We start from the raw sequence: 26,324 nt of genomic DNA, 5'->3' as shown, positions 1-26,324 counted from the left end.
TTTTGTGTGATTGATTTTCTGACAAATGAGTTAGTTTGCGGCAATCTTCCCCTCCCATGTCCCATCAACACAATGATTTGTATTCAAGAGCCAGAAGATGTACTTGAATTTTAGGCTATAATTACCTCCAAGCGGGATGTCGAAATGAAAAGGTCACATTCTTCACACCTTCAGTAGATCTGCACCAAACGAAGGCTCAAAATTTCTGTGAGTAGACTGAAGGCGATATTGTTGTACACGGTACTCTTCAACTCAGTCCCTCCAAAGTGGAACATTAATTTCCAGCTACGATTGATAGCAACGCATCAGCCTAGATAATCCTCCAGCCTAGATAATGTCTTCTTTGAAATAGTTGTTCTCACTATTCTGTTTTCAATGAACAGAACAGATTGGTATTGCAATTGTTTAATTTAGGTGTGCTAACTATAACTAAGGATGAAAACGGAAAGGAAATATGCCAAACCGAACCGTATCGTTTTCTACATTTGACCCGAGCGAATTCGTATTTTCGGACAAAATACGGAACACTAAATTCGAATTTAAAATACGGAATACTAAATTTGAAATCGGATCGAATTCGGTTTAAGCTTTGTTCGACCGATTTCTAGTTTTCTACATTTTATTCGGAGTGTTCCGTATTCTAAATTCGGTTCCAGCTACGCGTGCTGCTAGCTGGTGGACCAAGGGCGTGAGGCAAGCTGGAGCTGGGCCAGCGGGGAAGGAAGGACGTGAGCTGGGCCGCAGGAAAGGAGAAGGGAGGAAGAGGTAGAAGGGGAGTGGGCCAGCTGGGCGGCCTGCTGCAGCGCGAGTGGGCCAAGTGGGAGAAGGGGAGCTGGGCCTGGCGCGGGTGAAGGGATGGGAAAGAGGTAGTGGGCTGGTTTGGCTGGATTGAGAAAGGAAAACTAGATTTTCTTTTTATGAATTATGTCTCAAGGGAATTGAGATGAATTCAAAAGAAAATTGAGAGGAATTTGCTATGGGTTCATGCTCTCCAAACTCCAACAAGACTCAAACCAAAATCCAACTCAAGAACATAGTCATACTCCTACAAGCAATTCTATATGAATGCACAGATTATCGGTGAGCTCTCCTAGGTTTGACTAGGGTTTGACCTGGCGACCACATGATTCACACCTGGCGTGGCGACCACATGATTCAGTATGTTCTGTTAATTGCTTGTTCTAGACTTGTTATGTATTTGGTCGTGCACTTGTTTAATACTATGCATTTGAACTAGATCATGTACTTGTTAGTTGTGAACTTCTTATGCATTTGGTCGTGCACTTGTTTAATGCTATGCACTGTGGGTCGGTATTTCGTATTGAATTTTCGCATACCGACCGTGTTCGACATAATTCCGCTCGAATTGGTTCGTTTCCGAAATTCTAGATAATCCGTAAGTTCGTATTCGTTTTCGTGTCTGGCTTGTCCGCTTTCGCTTTCGCTTTCGTATTTCAAATGTAAAAGTAGAAAACGGTTGAGGAGTTTTTCGACCGAGTTCGACCGTTTTCATCCTTAACTATAACTAATCCATCCGAGAGAGTTGAGCCTCTAAATTACTTTCTTAAATTTTATCGTACTTTTTGTATGCAGCTTTGAAACTGAAGTACTGCACGATCGAAGAGAATGCAAACAAAGAACATAAGGCTGAAAAATGATATAGTACAGCTCGGCAGTGAACCTACTCGAAGGTTTATGTGAGCCAGCTTCGTCTTGTTCTCTTCTGAATCACACCACTTCTTCAGTTCCGGGCTGCTCCAAATCTCTAACTTCTGAAGCTTGGTGAGTTGCTGTATACATGCAGGCAACGACTTGATGCCGTCACATCTCGAGATGACATGGCTTTTTAGAGAGGAGAGGTCACCCAGCCATTCTGGCAGTGCTGATATGCGATCGCACCAATCCAACGTCAGTGACTCAAGGGAAGTGACGTGCCGCATGCTTTCTGGCGGGCTCGTCAGCTGATCTGCAGAGATACGCAAACTCTCGCAGGTCAGGGAAGTGGTGAAATAGCCTTATGCTGTGGCAGGAGTGGTCCAGTAAATGCAAATCCAATCTGATGGCTCGACTAGAGGAAGAGCAGTGATGACTTGTTTTGTCTACCGCCTCCAATGAAGATATAACTTGGTCGCTTCAAAATATGTTGCAAACACAAAATGTTGGTAGGCATGGCTTCAACCTCAACCTTGGACAAGATGTCATATCCAGACGGTCTAGCACATGGAACACGAACTCCTCCACTCCTCCAAGCCTTCCATATGTGAGACTTAGAAGGATAACAATCTACGGAATGCTCCGTTGCCACCACAGAATTCCCTGTCGATTCTTTTAATGGCAGGCAATTTCCAGAGCGACAGCTTGTCTAGGTGCAGTAACTGTCCAAGTGGTAACAGGTTGCTACACGTGGGCAGATCACGTAGCTCAAAAGAAACAAGGTTTGTGAGGTGATGAGAAATAGCCATGAGCCAGCCTGGAATAATGCTTGTACAGTTGTACTGCTGTAACCTTCGAGGTGCATGCTCTTCAAACCTGCCATAAACGTGAAATATCCAGGTGTTGCAGTGCGGTTAGGCCACGCACACCTGCCAGTGACCCTCTCTGTATGCGCCTGCAACATGACAAATTTAGATGCGACAAACTTTGGATCTTCATGAGTGACTCTTGCAGTTCTCTGATTTGTTCACAGCCTGACATGTATAAATGTCGTAGATCAACTAGGCTGCAGTTTTACACTAGAACATTGCAGTTTTGTGTTGGGCTACACAAAACTGCAATGTTATCTGGTAGCCCTTCAAGACAAGCACATGATGATAAGTTCAAATATTGGAGTTGTGTTGGGCTACACAATGATCGAGGTACTGCTTTTACACTAGAACATCCAGAAAACTTAAGATGCTGCAGATGTTTGAGATTACCAAGAGAGTCTGGCAGTTGTCTTAACCCTGAACAACCTGACATGTCCAGATGCACAATACTTTTTAAGTCACCAAATGACCGACAATTTGGATATACCAGAACAACCGGACAACCATAGATATTTAAGACACCCAAGCTTGCCAATTGATCTTGGTAGTTCAGTTATTTTAGAAGATCCATTTATGTGTAGGAATTGCTGTTTTGATAGCTTAGTGACACACTTTGGTAGACTCTCATTTTTCATTCTCGGAGCAATAAGACACCTCAACTGCTCCAGTCTGCCAATTGAAGCTGGCAACAATATCAAGGAAGTTTGTGTTGTTTTTTTCGTGAGAGTAACGGACCATGTTTAAATCACCACCAAGCATCCAGGGAGTAGTAGGTGGAATAGGAGGGGGCGTATATGTTAGCAATGTAGAAGGATTTGTTAGAGTATGTGGATGCAAGATGGAGAGTGAGGGAATGACGGGTGCGAGACGAGGCAATACAAATGAAGGCGCTGGAAGACCATATAGTGAGGATCCCACCAGAAGTGTCAACAGTAGGAGCATGATCAAAACAATCCAGGCGGTGAGGTAAGAAGGATCTGAGCTTGGAATGAGGGATGTCCGAGAGCATGGCTTCTTGGGGAAGGACAATGGTCGAATTTGACGAGAGCAGTTCAGCCATCACCACACTTGAGAAAGTTCTATTCATAGGGCTGGTGGCCATCACCAGACAGCAGACCGCTCATACAACAGGAAGAGCAGGTCAAGCTTACAACGCGAGCCTCCACATGCTCACTAGTACAAGGTCTGAACTTCAGACATAAAAGGTAACTAGGGACACAGACTGATCCAAAACTACAAACTGTACTAAGGACACTTCTAGGCCAGAAAGGCAAGGGGTAGCTAGTTACAAGACTTCGCCTATGACCAAAATTGCAGGCCCGAGGCCTACTAGTTTGGCGAAGGGAGCAGGCGCACCAGAACGGCATGTCGTGGTGACAATGCTCCACAACTGGCACGAGCAGCTGGTCAATCATTCCGCTAGGGGCGGCGAGGCCGCCGCACCTGAGAGACTAGCCTGCTCCACTTCGGTGGCACCGCAGGCAGGAGCGACCTCGACGAGGTTCTCATCGTCACCTGAGGGGGACATAAGGTTCGGGTAGTGAACTTACTACAACGTTTATGTGAGCCAGATTCGCCTTGTTCTCTTCCGATTCACACCACTCCTTCAGTTGCCGGTTGTATACATGGAGGCAATGAGTTGATGCTATTGCTGCCAATGATGAAAAGGCTTTTTAGAGAGGAGAGGTCGCCCAGCCACTCAGGCAGTGCGGATATGCTATTGCAGCATAACAACGTCAACGACTCAAGGGAAGTGAGGTGCCGCATGCTTTCCTGAAATAGTTCCAGGTTTGTCAGGTGATCCTCAGAGATTGTCAACTCTCGGAGTAGAGGGAAGTGGTGAAATATCCTTATGCTCTGGCAGGAGTAGCGTAAACCTGCCAAATGCAATTTGATGGCTGGACTAGAGGAAGAACAGTGATGACTGATTTTGTCTACCTCCTCCAATGAAGAAATAACTTGGTCGCTCCTGCCTATATAGCACTCAAGAAATGTTGGTGGGCATGGCTTCAACCTCAACCTTGGACACCTGTCTATACTTAGATAGTCTAGCACAGGGAACATGAACTCCTCCACACCCTCCTCAACACAGTATGTTGTGTTCCACTCCTCCAACCCATCCATTTCTGAGATCCAGAAATGTGACAACCGACGGAATGCTCCTTTGCCACCGCAAAATTCCCTGTCGATTCTTTTAATGCCAGGCAAATTGAAGAGCTCCAGGTTTTCTAGGTGCCGTAACTGTGCAAGTGGTGGCAGGTTGCTACACGTAGGCAGATCTTGCAGTCGAATATAAACAAGGTTTGTGAGGTAACAAGAAATATCCATAAGCCAGCCTGGAAACCTTGTACAGTTGTAACCTTGGAGATGCATGTGCTTCAGGCCTTTTGGTGGCACTAGTTGTCCCAACAAATCTTTGTCCTTCAAAAATTGTTCCGCACGCTCAGTCGACCAAGCCAATGTTAACTTGGACAGATTATATTTGCCTGACAACTTAACTTTAGTTGCTTCTTCTAGAGACCTTACATTTTCAAGACAACGTATTCTTAACTCACTGACATGGGCGCCCTCGAGCAGAGGAAGATTGCTGCAACCATTGAACTCATCAGCACGAACCTTGAAGAGTGGTAATGTTTGTGAATAATTTACCAGGGAACTGGCCTGATCCAGCAGTTCATCCGAGCACCCATCCAGCAATAAAGTCTTCAGCCCAAGTGTACCTATACTCTTTGGTAGGGACTTAAGCCCAGAACATTCCGGAAGATCCAGTGTATGCAATCTTTTGAGGTTACCAAAACTTTCTGGAAGAGATGCAATATTATAATTATAAGATAGGTTCAGGTGCTCCAGATTGGTAAGGCCACCGATCCCATCAGGGAAGACATAACTACCCCTGCCGTGTATGATTGAATTACCTAGGCCCAAGTACTTGAGATTGGTGAGGTTTGCCAAAACATATGATAAATCTTGAACACCAATATCAAATACCCGTACCCCTGACATGCTGGTGCAAAATGACAGATCTAGATGCAACAAATTTTGGAGCATCATCAGTGACTCTGGAAGTTCTCTGATTTGAAAACAGCATGACATCACTACTGGATTCAGGTTCTTTGCCGAGTGCCTGAGGCACTCGGCAAAGGCTATATTGCACTCGGCAAAGCCTTTGCCGAGTGCGGCACTCGGCAAAGCACACACGGTAAAAAATTGATCGGCAAAGCACTCTTTGCCGAGTGTATTTTATCGGGCACTCGGCAAAGGCTTTGCCGAGTGCCCCGGGGGCACTCAGCAAAGAAAAGCGACCGTCACAGCGCCGGTCCCGTTGACGGTCACTTTGCCGAGTGTCAACCCTGCAGGCACTCGGCAAAGATTTTTTTAATTTTTTTTAAAAAATTTCTTTGCCGAGCGCCAACCCGTGAGGCGCTCGGCAAAGATTTTTTTTTTAAAAAAAATTTCTTTGCCGAGTGCCAAACCGTGAGGCACTCGGCAAAGAGCTTTTATTTTTTTTAAAAATTTTCTTTGCCGAGTGCCAACACTCCAGGCGCTCGGCAAATATTTTTTATTTTTTTTAAAAAAATCTTTGCCGAGCGCCAACCCGGAAGGCACTCGGCAAAAAGCTTTTATTTTTTTTTGAAAATTTTCTTTGCCGAGTGCCACCCCTCTAGGCACTCGACAAAGATTTTTTATTTTTTTAAAAAAACTCTTTGCCGAGTGCCAACACGGCAGGCACTCGGCAAAGTTTATTTTTTATTTTTTAAATTTCTTTGCCGAGTGTTGTAGTCACAGCACTCGGCAAAGCTGGAAAATCTGTTTTCTGGTCGCCCATTTTGCCAGCTTTGCCGAGTGTTGTGACCATTGCGCTCGGCAAAGGGGTCCTTTGCCGAGTGCAACACTCGGCAAAGTGACCCAAAACGGCAATTTTTTTTGCATTCCATCATGACAAATACATTCATACAAACATATATCACATATATATCTCATCCATCACATATATATCTCATCCATCGCATATATATCTCATCCATCGCATATATATCTCATCCATCACATATATATCTCATCCATCCACACATCCATCCGCCCATATCACATCCATCACAATATATAATAATAAGTGCTCAAGTCCATCCAAATAAGTTTACAAGTCCATCAAAGTCCACAAGTGCATCACAAGTATATCACAAGTCCATCACCAAGTGAACAACAAATGTAAAAAATACAACATGCACTCATCTCGGCCACTGCGACTGTGGTGAAGGCCCAGATGCATCATTCGTAGGTGCATGAGGTAGATTATTCGAACCACCGTCAGATGGAGACTGCACAAAGGAGAAAAGATTGCATGTGAGACAAGATTATTTTGATAGCTAATCTAGGACGATAGAGGCCATACAAGCAAAGCACAAGCGAAAGTAAAAAACTTTGATACTCACAGGAGTAGCTGCAGCTGCAGGACGTGGAGGCGGAGGTGGAACCAACAGCCCAGGTGGCAGAGACAAGCCCATACGTTGCCCAAGCCCTTGTAGGAAATCCGTAATGTCCATCAGCCTCTGCGCCTGGGCCTGCCGCTCGGCCCACTCGGCCTCCAACTGGGCCCCCAGCTCCTGACGTTCCTTCATTTCTTGTTCCAGCCGGGCCTGCAATATTTCACTCCAATGTTTCAGTAATGCAAAGCTAATTAAGGTGTGTAAAGATCAATGTATGACGAATAAAGCAGGAATAACCTCGAGTGCGTCGACCCGGTGCTGTGCAGCGGTCGGCCGTGTGCGAATGGCCGGGCTCTCGCTCGTGCTCCGTGCTCGGATCTGGGAGAGAGAGGGAGTAGAGGCCGTGTCGATGACGCCGTCGCCAAGCCAGAACCGCCCATGCTTCTTGCCTTGCCCCGCCCTCATGACGGCCTCTCCATCGAAGTCCTGGGTGCTCGGATCGTGGTCTGCCCCATGGAGCGACCTCGCCACCTCAGTGTACTCACTGATGCGGGAGTGGACGCTCGGGTTCGTGTATGCCTCGGGCGGGTCCTCTAGGTTGAAGGAGACGTCGGACGTCGCCTTACCCTTGTGGGCCATACACCATGCCTGGAAGTCCGAGCAAGCCTGGCCACTATATGACGCCGACTGCGAGAAAGACAGCACGATGATTAGAAATCAGACAGAACTGAGCGTGACAATAGATAAATCAATTCGCAGTACCCATGCTTGTTTGTATCCGGCGAGGTTGCGGCTGCCTTGATGGTGTGCTGGACCTTGCATCAGTAAACGACGGTCCCGGGCATCCCTGTGCGTCTTGAGGTACTCCTCCATGAACCACCTGTCCACCATCATCGCCCAGCACTCGGGATACGCTTGGCACCACCAGGGAATCACCTACACGTCATCAAGTATTGGACATATAAGAAGATCAAATTAAACCAACTTAATCTCAAATCGAATCAATATTGATATTCTTCATTTACCTCAAGGTACTGCTCCCGGGTCAGCTGCATCTCTCTTGCGTCTTTCTTGGTTTTCCTCTCTTCAAGCTTCGACCCGTAGTAGGTTACGATGGCCTGGATGCGCGCCTCGTGATGCATGTCGGTGACGAGTTTTTTACAGGCTTTGGTAGTCGCCTGCTCCGCCCTGGCCTCAAATCCCTCCTCGCATCTGTAATAAGTCTGCATACAAAAGCGATGTATCGATTCATTATTTCAAGAAAAGTCCAATGAATGCGACGTATTGAGCAATGTTGTGCAAGGGAGACTTACCCAAAACTCTGCCTTCACCCGCGCCGCCTTGTTGGGGTACTCCGCATCGGAGGCGACGACGTAGTGGTCAAACGAGTAGGCCGTCTCCGTCTTCGATGCGTACGTGACAATGCCGGGGAAGTGCTGCCTGCACAGAAGACCCAGGATGCCGTTGACTAGCCGTGCGCTACCACCCGACACAACCACCTAGTTCCTGCACAAGTAATTAAGAAAAATTATTAGTTTTTTTCATCATATCATATGAAGTAGTGGTGATAACATATACAGTTACTTACTTTTGTCCTTCGGGGCGAATCACTGGGCGTTGGTGAGGAAGCGAAACCTGTGGGAGGCTCGCGGGACCTCGCAAGTAGACACTCGAAGAGGAGTTGGAGGAAGCGGAACCCGTGCCTGCCGCCTCCCCCCCTCCTCCTCCTCCACCACCTCCTCCTCCTCCTCCTCCTCCTCCGTCTACCGAACCAACTCCTCGTCTGACTCGTCCACGGGCACCACCTCCTCCTGCGGCTGGCGGTCCTCCTCACGTGGCGTGGGAGGAGACGGCCCCCTCCTGCGGCTAGCGGTCCTCCTCCTCCTGTTCGATCCCTCTGCCGCCCCCTCCGCCCCCTCCTACGACCGGCGTGGTCTTTGGTAAATCGAGTTCACAGACCTATGACGGTCGCCCGCCATCTTTGTTCAATCACCTGCAATAAAAAAGAAAAACAAGACGTAATTAGAAATAGGTGCAAAAATAAACAAAACATAATTACAAAAAACATAGTATTACATGTATTAGAAATATATGCAAAAATGAACAAAACATAATTACAAAAAACATAATATTACATGTATTAGAAATAATCTTCCTGATTGAAATTAGCTGGATCATAGGTCTCGTCATCACTATCAACATTGTCCAACTCATCAACATTATCCGAAGGAGGAATGTTGTCTTCATTGTCATTGCCGAAATGTAATCGCTCAAGCATTTGTATGTCCTTCAGATTTCGCACCTCGTCTCCAGCGTCCTCGTCATCATCCCTTTCATTATCTACTTCCATTCCTATCTCTTCGGTTAAGTCTATGTCAAACCTCCCTTGTAGCCCCTCTTCTTGATAGAACTCTCCATCATATGTGTTTGGGTTGAAGTTGTAATCTTCATCGTTTGGGACAGGTAGTTTACCGTGTGGCGATACCTTGTGCACAATAGACCAACCCTTAAGATGCTCGGCGTCTTTGCACGCGTATGACGTATAATAAACCTGGACGGCCTGTTGAGCCACAATGTAGACATCTTTTCCTGGATAGACGGAATCTTGTCGAATCTCGACTAGCCCAAGCTTAGGGGTCCGTCTCGTTACACCAGGATGAAACCAGTGGCATTTGAATATGACAGGAGTAAGAGGTTTGGAACCATAAAATGATAGTTCGTAGATTTCTTCAATTCTTCCATAATAGTCGAGTCCATCAGTGCCGGGCGTAACAACTCCGCTGTTTGTGGTTTATCGATTGGGCCGACTCTGCTCGTAGCTTGCTGTGTGAAAACGATATCCATTCACATCATAACCGGTAAATGACTTGACCCTAACGGCATAGCCATTTACAACATGTCTTAACTCATCACTTATAAGCGCATCAGTTTGGGCTTTCTGTTTGAACCAACAAATGAAATCGGGGCTCCCTGGTCCCGCACCCCATGAAAGAAGGGTATCATTTTCTTGCGGGGTAGGTTGCCTTGATCCATGCCAGGATTGACGAAGAAATTCCCTGTACCAACGAGAAACAAGGGGGTTGGACGACGAAACAAGGACATACAGCGAAATGAAACAAGTTCGTTTAGAACTTACCGAATGAACGGTTGCACCTCGACAAGGTTGGTCAACACATATAGCATGATACTGCGCCACTCTTCATTTTTCAATTGCTTAGTGGTCGATGCACTTGCGCTTCCAAGTTGCCCTTGGAAAAGGCTGAGGTTCGATTCATTTTCACCAGCATTGTAACGAGGGGGTGGATTATGAACGTTAGGAAGTTTCTTATTGTAGTATTTCTCTGTGAAGTTCGACACCTCCTCTAGAATGTATGCCTCTGCAATGGAAGCCTCAATTCTGGCTTTATTTCTACATTTTTTGCGAAGAGTCTTCAGACATCTCTCGATTGGATAGCACCAACGGTTCTGCACGGGCCCCCCCATCCGTGCCTCATACGGGAGGTGCACAATCAAATGCTGCATCGACAAGAAGCAGGCGGGTGGAAAGATCTTCTCTAACTTACAGAGCAACACAGGTGCCGCTTTTTCCAAGTCATCAATGACGGTCTGAGAGAGCTCCTTGGCACAAAGCTGGCGGAATAAGTATCTCAACTCTGCCAGCACTTGCCAGACATGCTCCAGGACATAGCCTTGAACCATCGCCGGAAGAAGCCGCTCAATCCATATGTGGTAGTCATGACTCTTCATCCCGTTGACTCGCAGAGTGCCTAAGTTAACTCCCCTCTTTAGATTCGCTGCATACCCATCAGGGAACATTAGCTTCTTGATCCATTCAAGTACTTCCCTCCTTTGGTCCTTTTTCAAGACAAAATCAGCCTTAGGCCTTCTCCAGGTCTTGCCACGACTAGGAGGTTGCATCTCTTGATTTGGTCTATCGCACAACGTTGCCAGGTCTACTCTAGCCTTTGGGTTGTCCTTAGACTTTTAGTGTCCATGAGTGTTGCCCAAAGTGCCTCGGCGACATTCTTTTCAGTGTGCATTACATCAATGTTATGTGGTAGAAGAAGGTCATCGAAATAGGGGAGCCTCGTCATGCCCGAGATATGAGTCCACATATGCTGCTCACCATATCCCACAAAACCACCTTCTTCATTGGGCACGAGAGCATCTATCTGAGCATGAACCTCGGCACCATTCATCATCCGCGGTGCAGGGTTTGTCACTTTGACGCCTTTCGTAAAGTTCTTGATGTCTTGTCTGAATGGATGGTCAAGAGGTAGGAATTGACGATGTCTATCAAACAACGAATACTTGCCACCCTTCTGCAACCAAATAAACCTCACACCTTCCTTGCATATTGGACATGGGAACTTCCCGTGAACACACCAGGCGCAGAATATCCCATACGCCAGAAAGTCATGCAGGGAGTAGTGGTACCAAACAGTGCATTTTGAAGGTTGTCTTTGTAGCTCGATCGTATGTCCATACCCCTTCGTCCCAAGCACTGGACCAATTCATCAAACACGGGCTCCATGAACACACCCATATTACTCCCTGGGTGTCCAGGAATTATCAACGACAAGAATACGTTATGTCGTTGAAAGGAGACACCGGGGGGGGAGATTAAGGGGGATAACAAAGACGGGCCAACATGTGTATGGGGCAGCCATCATTCCATAAGGATTGAACCCATCTGTTGCCAACGCGACACGTACATTACGAGCCTCATCTGCTTTGTCACGATGTTTGTCATTAAAGCGGATCCAAGCTTCACCATCGGATGGATGTACCATCTTGTCAGGATTGTACCGTTTGCCATTTTTGTGCCATGTCATCTGTTTCGCGGATTCCTCGGTCATGTATAGCCGTTGGATCCTCGGTAGGAACGGAAGGTACCGTAGGATTTTCATGGGGATCGTAAGTTGCCTCTTCTGGCCATCATCAGAGTCTACCTCCAGGTACCTGGAGGATTTACACTTTGGACAGAACTTTGCATGCTCGTGTTCTTTCCTAAATAGGAGGCACCCTTTCGGACAAGCATGTATCTGCTCATACGGCATCTTAAGTGCTCGAAGGAGTTTCTGTGACTCGTACATGCTCTTCGGCAGAATGTGGCCCTCCGGAAGCAAGGTGCCAATCACGGCCAACATCTTATCGAAGCCAGGTCGACTTAAGTTTAACTCGACTTCAACCCCATTAAGCGTCCAATGGCATCCAGTTGAGACACCGTTGACCGATCGTGAAGGGGTTTCTGTGCCGAGTCCATCATATCGTAGAACGCCTGTGCGGCTGCTTCCATCTCCTCCTTCTCACGTCCCTCATCGAACTGTCCTTGGTGAAAGTCATCTAACATGTCTGCTACCCCGGCATCAGCATCAAAAGCCTCCACCCGTGGTCTCACCACCTCCTCTCTCATACGATGGGCTTCACCATGGTGGACCCACCGGGTGTAGTCCGGCGTAAATCCATTCTTCACAAGATGTTTACCCATTTCCACCTTGTTTACCCTTCTCCTGTTTCCACATTTGCTGTAGGGACACAAAACTAGGCAATGTCCTTTAGCAGCGTTGCCAAATGCACTGTTCAAGAAAGCATCGGTCTTGTTCATCCATTCCGTGGTGTAATCACTCTGACTTCTCCAGCCCGTGTACATCCACTGACGGTCATCCATCCTCTAACATATGTATCGGCGAGTAATGTAACCATCAATTGCATCTACATGGTGTTCCTACTGTCTAATAGGTGAGGATAGGTCCTAATCCCACCCGCAGATGCGTAGATGAGGTTAGTTTCCATGCTCTACTCCTATCCGAGATAGAATTTCGGCAGCACCTCCCCGCTGTTCTCCAGATACACGTCCTGCCAAAGAAGAGTGTGTATCCGGAGAACAACAGGGAGGTGATGCCGAAACTCTGTCTCGGACTAGAGCAGAACATGGAAACTAACCCATCTACGCATCCGCTGGGCTGTCCAAAAAGCGTGGACAATCCGAAATAGATACGGTCATAGATATGCAAAGATCTGCATACCTCCAACCGTATCTCTTTCGAACAGGGAGACGCCTAACTGGGTTACGCGATCTACGACAATGATACGAAAAGAGGGGTTATACCTAGGGTGGCGACGGAGTCAGGCTAGCGGGGCCGTGGCGGGTCGGTGCAGTGGCGAGACGACGCGGTGCAGGCAGACCGACACGGTGGCGAGAACTCCGACTCAACTCTGACGGGCTCTTCTCTACAAAAATGGAACAAAATACTGTCATTTACAAAAAAATTCGGCAGAACCTCCCCTGCACGGTGAGGTTTCCAAAACCTGCAAAAAACAACGGCACGATGGCCGACAAGCACATATGGCTCAACAGAAGCCATGTAGTTTGGATATCAATCCATGCAGAAGAATATATCCAAGTAGTACCACTACTTGTACTACTACTTTCACTATTGCTACTACTACTACCATTGGTTCTTCTACTACTACCACTATTGCTACAACTACTACCATTAGTTGTACTACTACTACTACCACTACTTCTACTACTACTACCACTAATTCTACTACTAATACTACCACTAGTTGTACTAATACTACCACTAGTACAACTAATACTACTACAACTACAACTACCTCGACAATAATAAGTGAGAAGGCATACCTGACGGGCGACGGGGTAGGGGCGGGCGACGTCGGGATCGGGCGGAGTCGGGGACGGGGTCGAGCACGGATGGCGTCGGGGCGGGTGGTCCACGGGGCGCGGCCGGGGGCAGGGCAAGGCCGGAAAAAAGGCGCGGCCGGGGCGCAGGGCGGCCGGGGTCAGGGCGGCGCGGCTGGGGGAAGGGCCAGCCGGGGGCACGGCGCGGCCTGGCGCGCGGGCAGCGGGCGGCGTGGCTGGGGGAAGGGCCGGCCGGGGGCACGGCGCGGCCGGCGGCAGGGCGCGACAGCAGCGGGCGGCGCGGCCAGGGGAAGGGCCGGCCGAGGGCAGGGCCGGCCGAGGGCACGGCGCGCGGGCGGCCGCGCGGCGCAGGGCGCGCGGGCAGCGCGGGCGGCCGGTGGTGGTGCGGGCGCGCGGGCGGCCGGTGGCGGCGCGGGCGAGCGGGGCGGTGTGGGCGTGGCGCGCGGTGCGGAGGCGGAGGCGGGGGCGGGCGGGCGTGGGCGCGGGGTGGCTGGCTGTGACTGCCCGGCCGGTCAAAAACCGCTAAGTCCGCGGCTTTACCGAGTGCCGGATCAGGGAGGCACTCGGCAAAGATTTGTTTTTTTTGTTTTTAATTTCTTTGCCGAGTGCCCCAGATCTGGCACTCGGCAAAGATTTAATTTTTTTTTAAAATTCTTTGCCGAGCGTCTCAGATCTGGCGCTCGGCAAAGATTTTTTTTTATTTTTAAAATACTTTGCCGAGTGCCCCCTGGACGGCACTCGGCAAAGATTTAATTTTTTTTATTATTTCTTTGTCGAGTGCTCCTGTGGACGCACTCGGCAAGAGGAAATTTTAAAAAAAAATTTAAAACATTCTTTGCCGAGTGCCTGATGGTTGGCACTCGGCAAAGACACCCTTTGCCGAGTGCCATGCCCCGGCACTCGGCAAAGTTTTTTTGTTTTTTTTGTTTTTGGCCTCCAATTTTTTTGTGCAGCCTTTTTAAAGCACCAGGAACTCCTAGTTACAATTTGGGGATTTTTTGTAGCTTTTTGTTATATTTAGTTACTTTATTTCGTTTACTTGAATTTTTCCAGAAATTTGAAATTTGAACTGCACGTGGTACGAATAATGGAGTTTAATGATTCGAAAATTGATAGTCATGTTAGTGAGTGTTGTGAGAGGCCGTATCCAGGAACGGACCCGAAATTTCGGACATCTTGTTCACGAAACATGTCCGCGAAATTGCGTGTGAAGTGTTTATAAATTCTATAAAAAGCAAACGAAGTCCGAAAATCATGAAACTTGTTGAGATGTCGTGATATCATATGTGGAGGCTATGATAAAAATTTCAGAAGATTTCGTGCACGTTGTCACGTACGATGCTTACAAACCAGGACATCTCCACATTGGAGGCCAAAAACAAAAAAACAAAAAAACTTTGCCGAGTGCCGGGGCATGGCACTCGGCAAAGGGTGTCTTTGCCGAGTGCCAACCATCAGACACTCGGCAAAGAATGTTTTAATTTTTTTTTAAAATTTCCTCTTTGCCGAGTGCGTCCACAGGAGCACTCGGCAAAGAAATAATAAAAAAAAATTAAATCTTTGCCGAGTGCCGTCTAGGGGGCACTCGGCAAAGTATTTTAAAAATAAAAAAAAAATTCTTTGCCGAGCGCCAGATCTGAGACGCTCGGCAAAGAATTTTTTTAAAAAAAATTTAAATCTTTGCCGAGTGCCAAATCTGGGGCACTCGGCAAGAAATTAAAAACAAAAAAAAAACAAATCTTTGCCGAGTGCCTAATCGCAGACGCTCGGCAAAGAAGGCCGTGACAGGACGCCGTTTCACGGGCAGCCTATGCCGAGTGTAGATATTTTGCCGAGAGTCTGGCACTCGGCAAAGAAGTCCTTTGCCGAGTGCCCGTGTTTGCCGAGTTCCCGGCACTCGGCAAAGAAATCTTTGCCGAGTGCAGCACTCGGCAAAGAAGGTCTTTGCCGAGTGCCCGATTTTTGACGCTCGGCAAAGAATTTTGCACTCGGCAAAGTCTCTGTGTGCATGTTTAAATATTGTAAATCCATGAGACTACCAATAGCTTCTGGTAGCCGATCAAGGCATTGACAAGATGATAAGTCCAAATATTGGAGTTGTGTGAGGCCACACAACGGTTCAGGTATTGCTTTTACACTTGAGCATCCAGATAAGTCAAGATGCTGCAAATTCCTGAGCTTACCAAGCCAGTCTTCCAGTTCCCTTATCCCAGAACAGCCTGACATGTCAAGATGCACCATACATTTTAAGTCCCCAAATGATTCTGGCAGTTTCGATATACTAGAACAACCAGACAAACATAGATATTTCAGACATCCAAGCTTGCCAATTGATTCTGGCAGTGCAGAAATCTGAGAAGATCCATTTATGTTTAGGTACTGCAGTTTTCCTAGCTCAGTGATACACTCCGGGAGACTCTCATTTTGCATTCTTGGAGCAATAAGACACCTCAGTTGCTTCAGTTTGCCAATTGAAGCTGGCAACAATATACCTGAGCATTCACTGAAATCCAAAATACGCAGACAGTTCGCAAATGAAAATGCACCACTCTGGATATGCAGTTCGCCACTATCCGAGAAGCGAAGTGCCCTAATCTTGGAAGGCAAAATACTTGCCAACTTTATTGTCTGGTTATAATTTTTTAGCAATGAATAGCGACAATATTTCTGGCCACGTGTATTTCTCTGCTGTGCGTTGAAATCTATTAGCTTGTCATCCATTGTCAATCTTGCCAGGTCGTGCACCAGGTCATGCATGGTGTACCGCACCACTTGCTCTCGACAAGTCTGAAAGGACAAGTATATAGCAATATTGATTAGAAATGTCAACTAATGCTCACATTTTATAAAGAGAAGTAAAGTCCAACGATCAGATGCAAATAAACTGCAAGGAAACCCTGTTTACTTATGAGAATGGAGACAGGGAATTAAGTAATAATTTTTTTTATAAAGGTTGATATCGAATTATAAGTTGCACCGAATTCTAGTACAATTCATGTGCAGAATTTTTAGGTCGTAGGGAGCAGGCGCACCAGAACGGCATGTCGTGGTGACAATGCTCCACAACTGGCACGAGCAGCTGGTCAATCATTCCGCTAGGGGCGGCGAGGCCGCCGCACCTGAGAGACTAGCCTGCTCCACTTCGGTGGCACCGCAGGCAGGAGCGACCTCGACGAGGTTCTCATCGTCACCTGAGGGGGACATAAGGTTCGGGTAGTGAACTTACTACAACGTTTATGTGAGCCAGATTCGCCTTGTTCTCTTCCGATTCACACCACTCCTTCAGTTGCCGGTTGTATACATGGAGGCAATGAGTTGATGCTATTGCTGCCAATGATGAAAAGGCTTTTTAGAGAGGAGAGGTCGCCCAGCCACTCAGGCAGTGCGGATATGCTATTGCAGCATAACAACGTCAACGACTCAAGGGAAGTGAGGTGCCGCATGCTTTCCTGAAATAGTTCCAGGTTTGTCAGGTGATCCTCAGAGATTGTCAACTCTCGGAGTAGAGGGAAGTGGTGAAATATCCTTATGCTCTGGCAGGAGTAGCGTAAACCTGCCAAATGCAATTTGATGGCTGGACTAGAGGAAGAACAGTGATGACTGATTTTGTCTACCTCCTCCAATGAAGAAATAACTTGGTCGCTCCTGCCTATATAGCACTCAAGAAATGTTGGTGGGCATGGCTTCAACCTCAACCTTGGACACCTGTCTATACTTAGATAGTCTAGCACAGGGAACATGAACTCCTCCACACCCTCCTCAACACAGTATGTTGTGTTCCACTCCTCCAACCCATCCATTTCTGAGATCCAGAAATGTGACAACCGACGGAATGCTCCTTTGCCACCGCAAATTCCCTGTCGATTCTTTTAATGCCAGGCAAATTGAAGAGCTCCAGGTTTTCTAGGTGCCGTAACTGTGCAAGTGGTGGCAGGTTGCTACACGTAGGCAGATCTTGCAGTCGAATATAAACAAGGTTTGTGAGGTAACAAGAAATATCCATAAGCCAGCCTGGAAACCTTGTACAGTTGTAACCTTGGAGATGCATGTGCTTCAGGCCTTTTGGTGGCACTAGTTGTCCCAACAAATCTTTGTCCTTCAAAAATTGTTCCGCACGCTCAGTCGACCAAGCCAATGTTAACTTGGACAGATTATATTTGCCTGACAACTTAACTTTAGTTGCTTCTTCTAGAGACCTTACATTTTTCAAGACAACGTATTCTTAACTCACTGACATGGGCGCCCTCGAGCAGAGGAAGATTGCTGCAACCATTGAACTCATCAGCACGAACCTTGAAGAGTGGTAATGTTTGTGAATAATTTACCAGGGAACTGGCCTGATCCAGCAGTTCATCCGAGCACCCATCCAGCAATAAAGTCTTCAGCCCAAGTGTACCTATACTCTTTGGTAGGGACTTAAGCCCAGAACATTCCGGAAGATCCAGTGTATGCAATCTTTTGAGGTTACCAAAACTTTCTGGAAGAGATGCAATATTATAATTATAAGATAGGTTCAGGTGCTCCAGATTGGTAAGGCCACCGATCCCATCAGGGAAGACATAACTACCCCTGCCGTGTATGATTGAATTACCTAGGCCCAAGTACTTGAGATTGGTGAGGTTTGCCAAAACATATGATAAATCTTGAACACCAATATCAAATACCCGTACCCCTGACATGCTGGTGCAAAATGACAGATCTAGATGCAACAAATTTTGGAGCATCATCAGTGACTCTGGAAGTTCTCTGATTTGAAAACAGCATGACATCACTACTGGATTCAGGTTCTTTGCCTAGTGCCTGAGGCACTCGGCAAAGGCTATATTGCACTCGGCAAAGCCTTTGCCGAGTGCGGCACTCGGCAAAGCACACACGGTAAAAAATTGATCGGCAAAGCACTCTTTGCCGAGTGTATTTTATCGGGCACTCGGCAAAGGCTTTGCCGAGTGCCCCGGGGGCACTCAGCAAAGAAAAGCGACCGTCACGGCGCCGGTCCCGTTGACGGTCACTTTGCCGAGTGTCAACCCTGCAGGCACTCGGCAAAGATTTTTTTAATTTTTTTTAAAAAATTTCTTTGCCGAGCGCCAACCCGTGAGGCGCTCGGCAAAGATTTTTTTTTTTAAAAAAATTCTTTGCCGAGTGCCAAACCGTGAGGCACTCGGCAAAGAGCTTTTATTTTTTTTGAAAAATTTTCTTTGCCGAGTGCCAACACTCCAGGCGCTCGGCAAATATTTTTTATTTTTTTTAAAAAAAATTCTTTGCCGAGCGCCAACCCGGAAGGCACTCGGCAAAGAGCTTTTATTTTTTTTGAAAATTTTCTTTGCCGAGTGCCACCCCTCTAGGCACTCGACAAAGATTTTTTATTTTTTTTAAAAAAAACTCTTTGCCGAGTGCCAACACGGCAGGCACTCGGCAAAGTTTATTTTTTATTTTTAAATTTCTTTGCCGAGTGTTGTAGTCACAGCACTCGGCAAAGCTGGAAAATCTGTTTTCTGGTCGCCCATTTTGCCAGCTTTGCCGAGTGTTGTGACCATTGCGCTCGGCAAAGGGGTCCTTTGCCGAGTGCAACACTCGGCAAAGTGACCCAAAACGGCAATTTTTTTTTGCATTCCATCATGACAAATACATTCATACAAACATATATCACATATATATCTCATCCATCACATATATATCTCATCCATCGCATATATATCTCATCCATCACATATATATCTCATCCATCCACACATCCATCGCCCATATCACATCCATCACAATATATAATAATAAGTGCTCAAGTCCATCCAAATAAGTTTACAAGTCCATCAAAGTCCACAAGTGCATCACAAGTATATCACAAGTCCATCACCAAGTGAACAACAAATGTAAAAAATACAACATGCACTCATCTCGGCCACTGCGACTGTGGTGAAGGCCCAGATGCATCATTCGTAGGTGCATGAGGTAGATTATTCGAACCACCGTCAGATGGAGACTGCACAAAGGAGAAAAGATTGCATGTGAGACAAGATTATTTTGATAGCTAATCTAGGACGATAGAGGCCATACAAGCAAAGCACAAGCGAAAGTAAAAAACTTTGATACTCACAGGAGTAGCTGCAGCTGCAGGACGTGGAGGCGGAGGTGGAACCAACAGCCCAGGTGGCAGAGACAAGCCCATACGTTGCCCAAGCCCTTGTAGGAAATCCGTAATGTCCATCAGCCTCTGCGCCTGGGCCTGCCGCTCGGCCCGCTCGGCCTCCAACTGGGCCCCCAGCTCCTGACGTTCCTTCATTTCTTGTTCCAGCCGGGCCTGCAATATTTCACTCCAATGTTTCAGTAATGCAAAGCTAATTAAGGTGTGTAAAGATCAATGTATGACGAGTAAAACAGGAATAACCTCGAGTGCGTCGACCCGGTGCTGTGCAGCGGTCGGCCGTGTGCGAATGGCCGGGCTCTCGCTCGTGCTCCGTGCTCGGATCTGGGAGAGAGAGGGAGTAGAGGCCGTGTCGATGACGCCGTCGCCAAGCCAGAACCGCCCATGCTTCTTGCCTTGCCCCGCCCTCATGACGGCCTCTCCATCGAAGTCCTGGGTGCTCGGATCGTGGTCTGCCCCATGGAGCGACCTCGCCACCTCAGTGTACTCACTGATGCGGGAGTGGACGCTCGGGTTCGTGTATGCCTCGGGCGGGTCCTCTAGGTTGAAGGAGACGTCGGACGTCGCCTTACCCTTGTGGGCCATACACCATGCCTGGAAGTCCGAGCAAGCCTGGCCACTATGTGACGCCGACTGCGAGAAAGACAGCACGATGATTAGAAATCAGACAGAACTGAGCGTGACAATAGATAAATCAATTCGCGTACCCATGCTTGTTTGTATCCGGCGAGGTTGCGGCTGCCTTGATGGTGTGCTGGACCTTGCATCAGTAAACGACGGTCCCGGGCATCCCTGTGCGTCTTGAGGTACTCCTCCGTGAACCACCTGTCCACCATCATCGCCCAGCACTCGGGATACGCTTGGCACCACCAGGGAATCACCTACACGTCATCAAGTATTGGACATATAAGAAGATCAAATTAAACCAACTTAATCTCAAATCGAATCAATATTGATGTTCTTCATTTACCTCAAGGTACTGCTCCCGGGTCAGCTGCATCTCTCTTGCGTCTTTCTTGGTTTTCCTCTCTCCAAGCTTCGACCCGTAGTAGGTTACGATGGCCTGGATGCGCGCCTCGTGATGCATGTCGGTGACGAGTTTTTTACAGGCTTTGGTAGTCGCCTGCTCCGCCCTGGCCTCAAATCCCTCCTCGCATCTGTAATAAGTCTGCATACAAAAGCGATGTATCGATTCATTATTTCAAGAAAAGTCCAATGAATGCGACGTATTGAGCAATGTTGTGCAAGGGAGACTTACCCAAAACTCTGCCTTCACCCGCGCCGCCTTGTTGGGGTACTCCGCATCGGAGGCGACGACGTAGTGGTCAAACGAGTAGGCCGGCTCCGTCTTCGATGCGTACGTGACAATGCCGGGGAAGTGCTGCCTGCACAGAAGACCCAGGATGCCGTTGACTAGCCGTGCGCTACCACCCGACACAACCACCCAGTTCCTGCACAAGTAATTAAGAAAAATTATTAGTTTTTTTCATCATATCATATGAAGTAGTGGTGATAACATATACAGTTACTTACTTTTGTCCTTCGGGGCGAATCACTGGGCGTTGGTGAGGAAGCGAAACCTGTGGGAGGCTCGCGGGACCTCGCAAGTAGACACTCGAAGAGGAGTTGGAGGAAGCGGAACCCGTGCCTGCCGCCTCCCCCCCTCCTCCTCCTCCACCACCTCCTCCTCCTCCTCCTCCTCCGTCTGCCGAACCAACTCCTCAGTCTGACTCGTCCACGGGCACCACCTCCTCCTGCGGCTGGCGGTCCTCCTCACGTGGCGTGGGAGGAGACGGCCCCCTCCTGCGGCTAGCGGTCCTCCTCCTCCTGTTCGATCCCTCTGCCGCCCCCTCCGCCCCCTCCTGCGACCGGCGTGGTCTTTGGTAAATCGAGTTCACAGACCTATGACGGTCGCCCGCCATCTTTGTTCAATCACCTGCAATAAAAAAGAAAAACAAGACGTAATTAGAAATAGGTGCAAAAATAAACAAAACATAATTACAAAAAACATAGTATTACATGTATTAGAAATATATGCAAAAATGAACAAAACATAATTACAAAAAACATAATATTACATGTATTAGAAATAATCTTCATGATTGAAATTAGCTGGATCATAGGTCTCGTCATCACTATCAACATTGTCCAACTCATCAACACTATCCGAAGGAGGAATGTTGTCTTCATTGTCATTGCCGAAATGTAATCGCTCAAGCATTTGTATGTCCTTCAGATTTCGCACCTCGTCTCCAGCGTCCTCGTCATCATCCCTTTCATTATCTACTTCCATTCCTATCTCTTCGGTTAAGTCTATGTCAAACCTCCCTTGTAGCCCCTCTTCTTGATAGAACTCTCCATCATATGTGTTTGGGTTGAAGTTGTAATCTTCATCGTTTGGGACAGGTAGTTTACCGTGTGGCGATACCTTGTGCACAATAGACCAACCCTTAAGATGCTCGGCGTCTTTGCACGCGTATGACGTATAATAAACCTGGACGGCCTGTTGAGCCACAATGTAGACATCTTTTCCTGGATAGACGGAATCTTGTCGAATCTCGACTAGCCCAAGCTTAGGGGTCCGTCTCGTTACACCAGGATGAAACCAGTGGCATTTGAATATGACAGGAGTAAGAGGTTTGGAACCATAAAATGATAGTTCGTAGATTTCTTCAATTCTTCCATAATAGTCGAGTCCATCAGTGCCGGGCGTAACAACTCCGCTGTTTGTGGTTTATCGATTGGGCCGACTCTGCTCGTAGCTTGCTGTGTGAAAACGATATCCATTCACGTCATAACCGGTAAATGACTTGACCCTAACGGCATAGCCATTTACAACCTGTCTTAACTCATCACTTATAGGCGCATCAGTTTGGGCTTTCTGTTTGAACCAACAAATGAAATCGGGGCTCCCTGGTCCCGCACCCCGTGAAAGAAGGGTATCATTTTCTTGCGGGGTAGGTTGCCTTGATCCATGCCAGGATTGACGAAGAAATTCCCTGTACCAACGAGAAACAAGGGGGTTGGACGACGAAACAAGGACATACAGCGAAATGAAACAAGTTCGTTTAGAACTTACCGAATGAACGGTTGCACCTCGACAAGGTTGGTCAACACATATAGCATGATACTGCGCCACTCTTCATTTTTCAATTGCTTAGTGGTCGATGCACTTGCGCTTCCAAGTTGCCCTTGGAAAAGGCTGAGGTTCGATTCATTTTCACCAGCATTGTAACGAGGGGGTGGATTATGAACGTTAGGAAGTTTCTTATTGTAGTATTTCTCTGTGAAGTTCGACACCTCCTCTAGAATGTATGCCTCTGCAATGGAAGCCTCAATTCTGGCTTTATTTCTACATTTTTTGCGAAGAGTCTTCAGACATCTCTCGATTGGATAGCACCAACGGTTCTGCACGGGCCCCCCCATCCGTGCCTCATACGGGAGGTGCACAATCAAATGCTGCATCGACAAGAAGCAGGCGGGTGGAAAGATCTTCTCTAACTTACAGAGCAACACAGGTGCCGCTTTTTCCAAGTCATCAATGACGGTCTGAGAGAGCTCCTTGGCACAAAGCTGGCGGAATAAGTATCTCAACTCTGCCAGCACTTGCCAGACATGCTCCAGGACATAGCCTCGAACCATCGCCGGAAGAAGCCGCTCAATCCATATGTGGTAGTCATGACTCTTCATCCCGTTGACTCGCAGAGTGCCTAAGTTAACTCCCCTCTTTAGATTCGCTGCATACCCATCAGGGAACATTAGCTTCTTGATCCATTCAAGTACTTCCCTCCTTTGGTCCTTTTTCAAGACGAAATCAGCCTTAGGCCTTCTCCAGGTCTTGCCACGACTAGGAGGTTGCATCTCTTGATTTGGTCTATCGCACAACGTTGCCAGGTCTACTCTAGCCTTTGGGTTGTCCTTAGACTTTTTAGTGTCCATGAGTGTTGCCCAAAGTGCCTCGGCGACATTCTTTTCAGTGTGCATTACATCAATGTTATGTGGTAGAAGAAGGTCATCGAAATAGGGGAGCCTCGTCATGCCCGAGATATGAGTCCACATATGCTACTCACCATATCCCACAAAACCACCTTCTTCATTGGGCACGAGAGCATCTATCTGAGCATGAACCTCGGCACCATTCATCATCCGCGGTGCAGGGTTTGTCACTTTGACGCCTTTCGTAAAGTTCTTGATGTCTTGTCTGAATGGATGGTCAAGAGGTAGGAATTGACGATGTCTATCAAACAACGAATACTTGCCACCCTTCTGCAACCAAATAAACCTCACACCTTCCTTGCATATTGGACATGGGAACTTCCCGTGAACACACCAGGCGCAGAATATCCCATACGCCAGAAAGTCATGCAGGGAGTAGTGGTACCAAACATGCATTTTGAAGGTTGTCTTTGTAGCTCGATCGTATGTCCATACCCCTTCGTCCCAAGCACGGACCAATTCATGAAACACGGGCTCCATGAACACACCCATATTACTCCCTGGGTGTCCAGGAATTATCAACGACAAGAATACGTTATGTCGTTGAAAGGAGACACCGGGGGGGGAGATTAAGGGGGATAACAAAGACGGGCCAACATGTGTATGGGGCAGCCATCATTCCATAAGGATTGAACCCATCTGTTGCCAACGTGACACGTACATTACGAGCCTCATCTGCTTTGTCACGATGTTTGTCATTAAAGCGGATCCAAGCTTCACCATCGGATGGATGTACCATCTTGTCAGGATTGTACCGTTTGCCATTTTTGTGCCATGTCATCTGTTTCGCGGATTCCTCGGTCATGTATAGCCGTTGGATCCTCGGTAGGAACGGAAGGTACCGTAGGATTTTCATGGGGATCGTAAGTTGCCTCTTCTGGCCATCATCAGAGTCTACCTCCAGGTACCTGGAGGATTTACACTTTGGACAGAACTTTGCATGCTCGTGTTCTTTCCTAAATAGGAGGCACCCTTTCGGACAAGCATGTATCTGCTCATACGGCATCTTAAGTGCTCGAAGGAGTTTCTGTGACTCGTACATGCTCTTCGGCAGAATGTGGCCCTCGGGAAGCAAGGTGCCAATCACGGCCAACATCTTATCGAAGCCAGGTCGACTTAAGTTTAACTCGGACTTCAACCCCATTAAGCGTCCAATGGCATCCAGTTGAGACACCGTTGACCGATCGTGAAGGGGTTTCTGTGCCGAGTCCATCATATCGTAGAACGCCTGTGCGGCTGCTTCCATCTCCTCCTTCTCACGTCCCTCATCGAACTGTCCTTGGTGAAAGTCATCTAACATGTCTGCTACCCCTGGCATCAGCATCAAAAGCCTCCACCCGTGGTCTCACCACCTCCTCTCTCATACGATGGGCTTCACCATGGTGGACCCACCGGGTGTAGTCCGGCGTAAATCCATTCTTCACAAGATGTTTACCCATTTCCACCTTGTTTACCCTTCTCCTGTTTCCACATTTGCTGTAGGGACACAAAACTAGGCAATGTCCTTTAGCAGCGTTGCCAAATGCACTGTTCAAGAAAGCATCGGTCTTGTTCATCCATTCCGTGGTGTAATCACTCTGACTTCTCCAGCCCGTGTACATCCACTGACGGTCATCCATCCTCTAACATATGTATCGGCGAGTAATGTAACCATCAATTGCATCTACATGGTGTTCCTACTGTCTAATAGGTGAGGATAGGTCCTAATCCCACCCGCAGATGCGTAGATGAGGTTAGTTTCCATGCTCTACTCCTATCCGAGATAGAATTTCGGCAACACCTCCCCGCTGTTCTCCAGATACACGTCCTGCCAAAGAAGAGTGTGTATCCGGAGAACAACAGGGAGGTGATGCCGAAACTCTGTCTCGGACTAGAGCAGAACATGGAAACTAACCCATCTACGCATCCGTGGGCTGTCCAAAAAGCGTGGACAATCCGAAATAGATACGGTCATAGATATGCAAAGATCTGCATACCTCCAACCGTATCTCTTTCGAACAGGAGACGCCTAACTGGGTTACGTGATCTACGACAATGATACGAAAAGAGGGGTTATACCTAGGGTGGCGACGGAGTCAGGCTAGCGGGGCCGTGGCGGGTCGGTGCAGTGGCGAGACGACGCGGTGCAGGCAGACCGACACTGGTGGCGAGAACTCCGACTCAGCTCTGACGGGCTCTTCTCTACAAAAATGGAACAAAATACTGTCATTTACAAAAAAATTCGGCAGAACCTCCCCTGCACGGTGAGGTTTCCAAAACCTGCAAAAAACAACGGCACGATGGCCGACAAGCACATATGGCTCAACAGAAGCCATGTAGTTTGGATATCAATCCATGCAGAAGAATATATCCAAGTAGTACCACTACTTGTACTACTACTTTCACTATTGCTACTACTACTACCATTGGTTCTTCTAATACTACCACTATTGCTACAACTACTACCATTAGTTGTACTACTACTACTACCACTACTTCTACTACTACTACCACTAATTCTACTACTAATACTACCACTAGTTGTACTAATACTACCACTAGTACAACTAATACTACTACAACTACAA

General features: G+C 47.5%; 1 protein-coding gene across 1 annotated transcript in view; it reads right to left on the bottom strand.

Moving 5' to 3' along the window:
* The window catches only part of LOC136489461 (uncharacterized), a 64,700-nt gene extending 46,399 nt beyond the window's left edge, over positions 1-18,301 (bottom strand). Inside the window, exons 1-7 of the mRNA XM_066486089.1 lie at positions 18,214-18,301; positions 17,854-18,099; positions 16,849-16,949; positions 15,611-16,409; positions 8,374-8,388; positions 4,345-5,623; positions 1,686-1,983 (exon numbers count right to left, since the gene is read on the bottom strand). Coding sequence (XP_066342186.1) covers positions 1,686-1,983; positions 4,345-5,623; positions 8,374-8,388; positions 15,611-16,409; positions 16,849-16,949; positions 17,854-18,099; positions 18,214-18,301 — 2,826 coding nt within the window. The remainder of the gene's footprint in view (positions 1-1,685; positions 1,984-4,344; positions 5,624-8,373; positions 8,389-15,610; positions 16,410-16,848; positions 16,950-17,853; positions 18,100-18,213) is intronic.
* Positions 18,302-26,324: the final 8,023 nt, after the last annotated feature.

Source organism: Miscanthus floridulus, chromosome 10 (assembly GCF_019320115.1).
Source record: "Miscanthus floridulus cultivar M001 chromosome 10, ASM1932011v1, whole genome shotgun sequence".
Lineage (NCBI taxonomy): Eukaryota > Viridiplantae > Streptophyta > Magnoliopsida > Poales > Poaceae > Miscanthus > Miscanthus floridulus.
Note: the sequence above shows the minus strand (reverse complement) of the source record. Positions and strands in the feature narration are given on the sequence as shown.